Here is an 11,416-nt window from a genome sequence, read left to right as displayed (position 1 = left end):
CTTTATAGGACAATATCTTTGGTTCATCTCGATCAAATATTCAACTATGTGTCGAAAGATAAGATATTAAAAGTTTTAGCCGATTTTTTTTTTTAATCTTTAGAGAAGCAAAACTCGAACTAATAACACATATAGTCCAATTGCATAATTTTTTCTTTTTCTTTACTTCTACTCGTTGCGATTAAGACTTTGAAGCGAAGGAAGGCGGTCCCAGCGTTGCCTATATGGCTATGTAGCGCCAGTGTTGTTTGAAAATCACATCAGTGCAGACGCAACGTTGCGTCATGGTAGCATTAACTATGCGAGACTCACAACTGTATAACTCTGCTAGTGAGCCCCTGTGCGATAGCTAGACTCAAAGCGAGACTTTCATATTGACTACCCCTAATTCGGTCTATGTTTGGGTTGTTTCCATACTCAAGGTAAGGGGCTCCAAAGGTGAACGCGACCTGGCCTTAGAGGAGTGGGGAGGCAACTTTGGATTCTAGAGGAATAACTATAAGAAAATTAAAGATTAGGGTGTAATATTAGGAAAGAAAATAATATAGGGCTATAGAATGCGAAAAAGCCCTTGTCAAGACATACCTACAAGGGTCACAACCCAATAGAAAACTAGGAAAAGAAAGGAAACACTTTGTGAAAAAGACAAGTTAAGAGGGAGGGTTCAGGCTTAAATGCTTTGATTAATTGACAGAGAGAGAACAGAGATGCTCTTTGCTGGCGCACCTTGTATGCGTACGTGCCCACAGCTCATTCCGCACGCACGCCTATGCACCTTAACTTAATATATATGCCTTTACCCTCAATCCCACTTTCTTCCCTAAAATTCCACAAATCTTTTATCTCTTCTTCTTTTACACAGCAAAAAACAAGAAACGAAAGGACTAATGGATCCATGTCCTTTCGTGCGTATTGTGATAGGAAGTTTAGCTTTGAAGTTCCCAACTGAATCTAAACTGCCCCCCACTACAAATTTTGACTGTAAGATCAAGCTTAAAGGTTTCTTGACACAATCAACAAGTATCTCAGCGTTTTTTCAAGAACAAGAAGCGATCTTGGATAACAGAATTCATGGTTTTTTTAACTTCAGTAAATCAGAGCTAGTGAAACTTGTTGAGAAATCGAATGTTAGAGGAAAACCAAGTTGTTTAAAGATTGAAATATATGGGGGTAAGATGGGTTTTGGGTATTTAAAGGGTAGTACTGGGAAGCTTTTGGGAAGTGTTTTGGTGCCATTAGATTTGAAGAGTTTGGAAAATATTGGGCATAGAGGAGTTGTGATTCAAAATGGATGGGTTTCTGTTAATGGGTCTAATGGTGCAGAATTGAATTTGAATGTGAGAGCTGAACCCGACCCGAGATTTGTTTTTCAGTTTGATGGTGAACCTGAGTGTAGTCCACAAGTCTTTCAAGTCAATGGCAACGTCAAGCAACCTGTTTTTACTTGCAAGTTCAGTTTCAGAAACTCCGGTGACCGGAATATGAGATCCAGGTATAAATCCTTCTTTCAATCAATTGAAAATTTTACTTTGTCAGTTGTCACAGTTTTTTGGTTGCACGCTACATGTTTTGACCAATTTTTAGATCTTAAATAGGGTACAGAAGGTTCTAGGTAGAAGTAGTATTATAGTTCTGGCACATAAACAAGTTACGATTTTGGAATTTTTAGTCCAATTACATGTAGTTCAATTGAGTTGTTGATTTTGATGCCCCCTTTAAGGATGAAAAGCCAAGTCTTTAATTTCTCTAATTAGTACTTTCAACAAAGTGACAAACTAAATGTTTTGATTCCTTTGTATACCTTAACCTAACTTTTAAAATAAGTAATCAATCAGCTCAGATAACTGATATTTCTTGATTTGATAATCAACTGATTGTTGTTAATTCTTACTCTTTCGTGAATGGGTTTTTATTTTTAGTTTTTGAAAAGGGGTTTCTAATACTTAATTTGCTATTTTCTTTACAGATCGTCACTATCAGAACCAAGCACATCAACAAGCTGTTTCAGTTCTTGCACATCAGATAAAGAGACACCTGTAAAAGAACGAAAAGGATGGTCAATAACAGTCCATGATCTCTCAGGTTCACCCGTTGCAGCAGCATCGATGGTAACCCCATTTGTCCCATCACAAGGTTCTGATCGTGTTAGCAAATCTAACCCCGGGTCCTGGCTCATCCTCCGACCCGGTGACAACACCTGGAAACCATGGGGTCGCCTGGAAGCTTGGCGAGAACGCAACGGTGAGCTCGGATACCGGTTCGAGATCATCCCTGATGGAGCCACTGATGCAATCACATTAGTCAACTCAACAATCAGTACCAAAAAAGGTGGTAAAATTGGGATAGACATTATCAACGGGGCTACCCCGTTGACTAGCCCGAACAGCAGCTTCGACCTGAGTTCCGGGTCAGGATCCGGATCGGATTTCGGGTCGCAACCTGGATCCGGGTCGTGGGCGCAGCTGCTGTACCGGGGGTTCGTGATGTCGGCGACAATGGGGGGCGAGGGGAAGTGTAGTAAGCCGGAGGTGGAAGTTGGGGTGCAGCACGTGAGCTGTGCGGAGGATGCGGCGGCTTTTGTGGCGTTGGCAGCTGCTATGGATCTCAGTATGGATGCTTGTCGGTCATTTTCCCAGAAGCTGAGAAGAGAGCTGAGACAGCAGGATCAAGAATGATGCGATTAAACGGGTCGGGTCGCAATTATCATGATGGGTTGCTTCGTGGTTCAGTTTAAGTTTTGCTAATTAACTAACTTGACAGCAGTTTTTAGCTGGATTTTTCTTTTTCTTTATTGCTTTTTCACGAGTGTACAGTGCGAAGACAGCTGTTTGTTTTGAGTTTCCTTTTAATTCTCCACCTCACTTTTGGAATGTATTTATTGATTGATTGAATTGTAATATAATGATTTTGAACTTTCGTTACATGAATCTCTCACTTTTTTAACATTCTTCGTTTTGGATGAATGACATTAGTATGACTACTTCGTGTTAAATTTTAAAATCTATTGAATACTACTCCTTCCGTCTCATAATAAGTGATATTTTTAGCTTATGTCACACCTCTTAAGAAATTATTTACTCCTTAAAAATTAGAATTGTTTTTACTTCTCCAATCAAATTTTACTTCCTTCTAAGTTATTTTTTTTGTTAGAAAAGTTACTTAATGATTCTTGTTTATATAAATAAAGGTAATTTTGCAACAATAAGATCAATTTTTTCTTGATATCATAAAGCACTAATTATTTTGAAACAAAATGAAAAGTTTAAAATACCATTTTGGTTTGTACTCGTATTACAACAACAACCTAACATACCTAATATATTTCCAAAATTGAAGTTACGGAGAGGATGGAGTGTATGCAGGTCTTATCTTTATTTTTTAAGTAAGGATGATATTGTGGCTAATTTACGTCCATGATAATCATTTTACAGGTACTTACTACCTTTTATATATTGAGTATTTTTCAATAAGACTTAAATAAATGAAACGACATTACTTGCATTAAGTAGTTATTTCCATTAACACAAAATGGGAGTTAATTCCACCCAAGTTTAGGGAATTAACTTCAAATATCACTTTTATATTTTTTAGGCCAACAAAGTCACTCAACTATTACTATTTTACTTAAAATATACTAAACACATCAAAAGCCTCCTTCTCTCTTAATTGGCATGTCATGTCATTTAAGCCAATTGTTTGAATAATATACCTATTAAACTCATCAAACACATTTAACCAAATTCATATTTAATACTCAATTAAATATGACCCGATTAAAAAGCAATTGAATTAAACCATACTTTCTATTAAGCCACTTTTAAATAAATCATCAAATTAAGATTCTTTTATCTCAATTCAAATATATTACCTTCGAATTTATATTTATATTTGAATTTAAATAATTTTATCTTTCTATTTAAATTCAAATATTTTTAAATATCATATTTTTTCCAAAACCCTCTTGCCCGTTTAATTTGATAGATATTTGTTAAAAAGATTGTTGAAATTACACACAAAATTTGGCAGCATCTTCTATTGCATTGATTTTTTTTTTTTTTTTACTATTATTACGTTAGCCTATAGATTTAGAAAAAGAAGAAGAAACAAAGTAGTAACTACTATTTGGGTAAACACATAAATAAGTATATACATCTTCTATCACATTGGAACAAAAAATTATATCTAATTAGGTAACGAAAGAAGAAGAAACAAAGTAACTATTTGGTAAAGGCAAAAATTATATCTAATTAAAATTTAGGTTAAAAAGAAACGAATCAGCAAATTTGGTTTTAAAAAATGATTGGGTTTAATTTTTAAATTAAATAATATATGCAGCCAATCATAATAAGTCACATGACTTTTTAAAATTGAAAAAAAAAATGGATCATATTTGATTAGGTATAAAATATGAGTTTGGTTAAATGGATTTGACGAGTTAAATAGGTCTATTATTAAAAAAATTAATGACATGACATGTCAACTAGGAGAAAAGAAGACTTTTGAGATGTTTAGTATATTTGTGAAAAATTGTGATAGTTAAGTGACTTTGTTGTTCTAAAAGAAACAAAAATGATATTTGGAGGCAATTCCACAAACTTGGGTGATCATCTAGGGAATTAATTCCACGAAAGGGTATGCATAATGTAGATTTTAACAAGGCAATGGAGTTTTGTTTTGGAAGTGGGAATCCAAAGTTGGTTTATATTTGTCGCTTTTTCCAAAAGAATGCAATGTATATGGTTTTCTAGGCTGGCATACAATAGGCATCAGGTGGTTTTGGATCTGGAAATACATGTCTTATTAGAATGGTAATGCAAATCAATTAAATAAAATATTGCTGCATGACAATTAAAATAGTCAATTTTATTTGCATCGTTCAGCAGTACACGTGTGTATCTACTTGGTAGGATAATAAGACTTGGCTTGGCTGTAATATGTGGCAATTATCTGGTTTCTCATGTGTTTATTGGTGTAGTACAGCCCATTTTGGGTGATTGTCTGATTTGGTTTTTTCTTCTCTTTTTGATTAATCACATGGGTACAGAACACAAGGTAAAGCTATGTAACAAATTTACTGTTAAAAAGATTGATGCTCAACGGGGTAAATTAAGTATGTGATGGATATCCAGGTTAGGTTTAATCCGTGGCGAAGCGAGAAATTTTAGTTTTTTGATTTTTTATCCCATGTCTAGTGTTTGTATTGGGGCTTGATAAATCCGAATTTGCGTCGGGCAATCCCATAGTGAAATAAAATACTCCCTAGTAAAGACGATTCTTCATATCTAGCAAGGCTCGATCCAAAACCTCTAATTAAATATGAAGGTGTACTTACCACCCACTTAGTCAACGAATACACTTAACTATCAAGGAGGGCATCACATGATAGTTATGGAACGAGTGTTATAGAGATGGTTATGCTCTTAGTTTATGCAAAGTAATGTCCATGAATAATCTTATATTAAAAGATGAATCACAGGAAAATATAGAAAAGTCGAAGCTTTTCAAGGAAAAAAAATTTGCTAACAAATACTCTAGAAAAGAAGAAATATTGTAGTGGATTAGTGTCCACTAGCAATTTTAATATTAGCAATAAAAGAGAAACCGTGTATTCCCAAAACATAAATCGGAGAAATATCTTGTTAGTCCCTATGGCTTAATGCACCAACCTTCCATTTGCTTTGCTCATCTGTACCGTTTCAATACAGCAGTCTACATGATTTTTAGATCATACAAGTATTATTGTATCTCTATTGAAAATAATAAATAAAAGCTGGTCACAACTCACTACTGTCAATTTTGATCCCCAAGTAAAAGTCACCCTCTTCATTTTTTATTTTTTATTTTTAAATTTTTTGAGTGGATTTAGAGAGAGAAAATAGATGGAAATATTAGGAAACAGCTGCGTGTAACTATGGGCAGACTGGGTCCTGGCCCAAGGTTAAAGAGAGCCACGAGGTCCAGAATGAAAATATAAACATTTTCCATCGACGAATTTTTAGCGTCCACAGATTTTAGATTATAGCTTTATGTACCTATCCCATATCAGGTCCATCCCAAAAAACTGAAACTGGACCAGGCTTATCCATAGGTGAGGCGTAAATGGATAATTAATTCATTAATGAACAGTGACCTTTAATGTTGAGATCACATATGTAATTCACCTACTATTATTTTCCTTCACATGCAAACACACAGTGCGTCCATTATTTATTTATTTTTGGCTCGACTTCTGTAGAGAGTGGCACAGGCCCATATCTTAGATAATTGAATTTGAGATTATATCCAAAACCAGTATTAAGACTTGTGATGGGACAAAGGATTAAATTTGAAAGAGACTAAAAAATTGGGACTTCCATTTCTATTTTGGAACAATCTGGTGTTACACGAGAGTTCATGTTGAAATGCTAATACTTTCATCTTCCGTGCGAACCAAGTCCTCCTTGGAATCTTGAAAAATATCAGAAGAACCATGATCTACTTTGATTCTACACTGTGATTTTTAGTATATGCTACCTTAATTAATACCTTGGCAAGCAAAACAATCCAAAAAATTCAAGCTACCAAGTCATAAAATAGCATATATGCTCCAATACACAGCACAAACTTTGTAACAGAAGCACGATCAATACCACGATAGGAAACAGATTAAAGTGAAATGGAAGACACTCTGGTACTAAAGAGGCGAGAAACGATTATACAAGTTGGTACACTTCACTCTTGTCTATATTTTGTCTGCAATGTTAACATGGTCTACAGCTTATGAATTTTTGCACATTCGCGAAACTGAAAAGTAAACGGAAGTGTGAATTCTCATCACGAAAACTAAACACACTACTGCCCTAATTGTACAGTATCATTCTGCTGCAGCATCTTCCATGTTTCCTTCAGTTTGTATTTCAGGAAGAGTTTCCACATCTGTGCGGATATGTTTCTCTTCCAAGTGGGTGGAAGAATCAGAAGTATCAATTGGATCATCTTGAGCTTCTCCCAAATTCTCAGCAATTGACACATCCGCGCCTTCATCAGTAGTTCCAATTTCTTCACTAGTAGCATCTGCCTTCTCAACCTCAGTTGCATTTTTATCTTTCAAAGGCAACCCCACATTATCTACTGCTTCAATAGTTGTATTCCTCTGGACGACTTTTTCTGCCTCTGTATCACCAGACACATTCGAGGAATCTACCAGGGTTGAGTCTAACTCGTAATTTTTTGAAGAAACTGTTAAGTTAGAATCAATTTGATTATCATCCACCATATCTGTAGCGTTGTTTTGCTGTGAAGAACTAATTGACAGGTTGGAAACTCCAGACGTTGTATCACCTACTGTAACATTATATTCTTGGGTAACTGCTTGAGTTCTCGATTCAGAATTATCAGCCAATCCTTCTGTTTTTGTGGAATTTGAAACTGAAATATCTCTAGCAGTAGATGAGATCGAATCATCACCTTTCTCTTCACTGTTTGTAGTGTTTTGAGGAGGGCCGTCTACAACTGTTTTACCATCTTCCACCTCCAAAGCCGCTGTTGTATTTTGGCCGGCATTGATCTGCATGATGTTATTAACACCAACTTCACTCTTGGCTTCAGCAGTATGTTCCGCTTCTTGCTCTAACTTACCAGTGTCATTTTCAGTGGTAGTTACAACTGCATCATGAGTCACTGCACTTGAAGCATCATCTGCTTTATAGTGTTCTTCACGTGCCTCATGTGAACTGCTCGAATCCTCATCATGGTCGTGGTCCTCCAATGAATTCTCTTCCTCCACCTGACTATCATTCACTTCAGAATCTCTCTTTTCAGTTTCCTTCTCGTTATCTTCTCCTCTCTCATCAGTTTCCTTCTCGTTATCTTTTCCTCTCTCATCAGTTTCCTTCTCGTTATCTAATCCTCTTTCCTTGTCTTCGTCGACAACATCCTCTTCTTGATCAGGCTCTACATCAGACTTCTCTTGATCATGATCATCGACCTCGTCTTCTCCATCTTCTTTTTGTTCATCATTCTTCTCTTTAGTATTGTTCTCTTCTAGATCTTCTTCCTCGGGCTTATTCCCTTCTTCTTCTTCCACTGTTTCATCTGCTGGTTCCTCTCTATGCTTCTCACTAACAGTATCCGATCCCTCAATCCGGGGTAGGAGATCTTTCCTTCCTAGTTTCAGAAGTTCATTACTACTTCCAGTCTCAATTGGAGTCTTAGTATCATCTTCATCAAATTCTTTCTTTTTATCATGGGAGTGCTTGACCTGGTAAATCAACCAAAAGCAAACAGCAAGCAGCAGACAGATTTGTAAAACATTCTTAACCTTGATGCCTTTGGATCTATGGTTCCTACCAGGTGATCGCTTGTACATGGTGAGTTTTACTACCTGTTCTGCAAAGAGTCATTAAATCTGTCAGCAACCAGACTTACAAATCAGTCCAAGCACAACTCAGCAGCTTCAAAGCAAGATAGTTACTAATCAAATTCAATAAATTTGTCATCTTAACCTGCCAAATATACTCAGAGCATAATACAACACATCAACCTAATCCAATACATTTGGTTTAAACCAGCGCATGGGTTGGAGAAACAAGTGCTGCTGGAATCTACCAGTGTATTTAGCTTTAGATTTGCTAATTGAGCATTGACATCCCAGTAGACAAACAAAAAAAAAAAAAAAAACACCAGATGATTTCTTATGCCTAAGCCTTGGTGACTTAGTGTTACCCGGAACCTGTGCTAGGGAGAGACAGCATATACCCAGTGAAATAGTTGAGGTGTGCGCAAGCCGGCTCGAGCACCACCATTATTAAGAAAATGAAATGTTTTAAATTTGCTTAGAAAGTAAACTGCTGCCATACGCACATGACCATTTTCACATTTAATATTCTGAAAAGCATCATCTGGAATGTATGATAATGCATATATCTCTTGGCTACACAGGTATCTCAAATTATTAGGATTTAGGAGAATCCCAAAGAAGAGAGGAGTAATTTGGACATAATGAATAGATTTTTCCTTAAGACGGGCCAATTGTTTGAATTTGACAAAAGAAAAAAACTGTAGGCCCTATCAAGACCTATTTTTAGCTGATAAACAACCAGTTGACTGATTCCTCCTGAACTCGACTTTGGCAAAAGTTTATAAAAATGACAATAATCTGAATCTCTCTATATCGTGGACGTGATATGGTCAAAGTTTTGTGGCCATAAAGTTCCCATAGTTGGACAGGTCACCTAACTGAATAATAGGACTCCTTGCAATAGCATAACACGATCACCATTACAATCTTCCTCACCACAACCTAGCCTTAAACTTGTTAAGGAGTTAAATATCATTTAGTTTCAAGTAGCATATAGAAAATAGGCGCCAGACTGCTACTTTTAAGAAGTCAAAATATCTTTGAATTACCATCTCCATGTGCCTCACAAATGGCACCATATAGGCTGACAATCATTGATCTAATTCTTTCTGAAGTCAACTGTCAACTAGGTATTATAATACATGGTAAGTTATAGGCAGGCTAAAATTTTCTAAGCAAGAGGACTAGCATTACTTAGGGATGTAATATCGGTATCCTACCTCAGCCTCCTTAACAAGCAGGGAAGTGAAAAACAAATTAGGGGCAGAGGGGAGGGGAGGGTTGCAAATTTGAGTTAGAAATTACTCCACGCGAGGCCTTATTATTATTACTGAGATGGTTGTCTGGGCAGTACTAATAGTTCATTCAATCAATTTGGAAGGAAATAATATTCGGTGCACGTCATCAATGCACACAAACTGACTCAGAAACCACTGTTATCCCAAAAAGAATATTAGTGCATCAGCAGCATTGCGAAATCCATCTAAGTCACTAGTGGCAGTTTAACGAGAAAAGACAGTCAAATTAGATAAATAGGAAATAATGCACTTATGAAAAGACAGTTAAATTAGATAAATAGGAAATAATGCACTTTCTCATAATTTTAACTATGCCAGTAACATAATTGTGAAGTTTTCCAAAATAAAAATAAAGAGGAAAAAGGAAAACTGAGAGCGCAGTTGAAACCCTTAATCGAATTCCATTCATAAACGAGAAGTGCTCCACTTTCATGAAAAAAGGGTGCAATTTTTTTTTTCAACCGCTTCTAAAGAGGTGGTCTTATTAGAACAAAAAGTTCATAATTTTCAATATCCAGGTAAACGCTACAACGACTCGATTGAAAGATCAATTGCATTCATAAAAGACAAAGTGCCGAGAGATTACTTTCACGGTGTAATTACTATTTACACAATCAGGTCAATTATTAGATAATTACAGCTAAATCCTTCATAAGCATAATCAGTAATATGGTAAAATTGGTAACTAATATGCAATCGCAAGTTAAAATTCCCTAATAGTGTAAAAGAATCGTTACACAGTCAATATAAGTTAACTTCTTTGCTAATCCTTGTACAACCGACTCGACCCAAATGCAAAACGGATCAAACTACATCACAGTCATAGATTATAAAAGTGCATTTCTTCTATTCCCTAAAATAAATACTCCAAAGTCCAAACTATTGAAACTGAGGAATTAACAAAAGAATATGAAAAAAGGTTGATTAATATAAGGGAACCCTAACAACAAAACACCAAACTCCATAAATGCAATGACAGAGTAAGACAACTAATTCAGACTTCCCAAACTTAACTAAACCCCAATTAAATTTACACCAAGACAAGTTAAACCTAAAAAAACTCTCACACAAAAAGATATATTCATTAAATTACACAAACCCATTTGCAGAAGCAGTTGATTTACCAGAAAAAGATCAAAACTTTATGTATCAAGAAACTAATATTCATATTACACATCACACTATGTGTAAGAACAAGAAAAGAAAAATAAACAAGTGAGCTAACACTAATTGTACAAACTCAAACACTTCAACAAAATAAACAAGAAATACACTTCAAATAAACCTTGAAAGAGTAATATTGAAGTACCTGAAAAAGGAGGTGAGAATAAAGTAGCTTAGTTCCCAAGTGCTAGGCCAAGAAATGGGAAAAAGGGAAAGTAATAGCCTTAGTCAAAGAGTTTTCAATACAAAGTCTATTAGTATGTGTATGATGAGGAGATTGCAGTCCTTCAACATCTATAATTCTTCAGTGTCTCTTTCCTATTTGGATCTACAAACAAAGCAAAATGTACTGTTGAACAGTGAGAGGGATACCGATTTTGGACTGGCTCGCATACTTTTACTATAAATGGACCGGGTCATATGCCTGCTTTTCTTTTCTCATCATAAAATATACTACTACATCTGAGTTAAGATTTTGAGTTTATGAATTTTAAATTTTATATTAGAAAGTTATATTTTATCTGTTTTAATTTATGTGAATTTTTATGGAGTACGAGAGTCAAACTTTATTATAACTTTGACAGTAAATTTTAACATAGATTTTTGAAGTTTATAA

At 35.5% G+C, this 11,416-nt stretch overlaps 2 protein-coding genes across 4 annotated transcripts; one reads left to right on the top strand and one right to left on the bottom strand.

The window, feature by feature from the left end:
* Nucleotides 1-726: 726 nt before the first annotated feature.
* On the top strand, nucleotides 727-2,921 carry LOC132598907 (uncharacterized). The gene is made up of 2 exons (XM_060312056.1): nucleotides 727-1,492; nucleotides 1,967-2,921. The coding sequence occupies exons 1-2, from the start codon at nucleotides 888-890 to the stop codon at nucleotides 2,673-2,675; spliced, it is 1,314 nt and encodes a 437-aa protein (XP_060168039.1). The 5' UTR covers nucleotides 727-887; the 3' UTR covers nucleotides 2,676-2,921.
* A 3,724-nt stretch (nucleotides 2,922-6,645) lies between these two features.
* On the bottom strand, nucleotides 6,646-11,217 carry LOC132598906 (uncharacterized). Of its 3 annotated transcripts, none has more exons than XM_060312055.1 (2): nucleotides 10,946-11,217; nucleotides 6,646-8,386 (listed from the first exon to the last, which is right to left on the bottom strand). In XM_060312055.1, the coding sequence occupies exon 2, from the start codon at nucleotides 8,345-8,347 to the stop codon at nucleotides 6,854-6,856; it is 1,494 nt and encodes a 497-aa protein (XP_060168038.1). In that variant the 5' UTR covers nucleotides 8,348-8,386; nucleotides 10,946-11,217; the 3' UTR covers nucleotides 6,646-6,853. The 3 variants fall into 3 exon arrangements, with proteins under 3 accessions (XP_060168038.1, XP_060168036.1, XP_060168037.1); XM_060312053.1 differs by having other exon boundaries at nucleotides 6,646-8,367; XM_060312054.1 differs by having other exon boundaries at nucleotides 6,646-8,362.
* Between the last annotated feature and the right edge of the window lie 199 nt (nucleotides 11,218-11,416).

This window comes from Lycium barbarum, chromosome 6 (genome assembly GCF_019175385.1).
Source record: "Lycium barbarum isolate Lr01 chromosome 6, ASM1917538v2, whole genome shotgun sequence".
In the NCBI taxonomy this organism is placed as follows: domain Eukaryota; kingdom Viridiplantae; phylum Streptophyta; class Magnoliopsida; order Solanales; family Solanaceae; genus Lycium; species Lycium barbarum.
The sequence above is the reverse complement of the archived record's forward strand: the minus strand, read 5'-3'. Positions and strand labels throughout refer to the sequence as shown.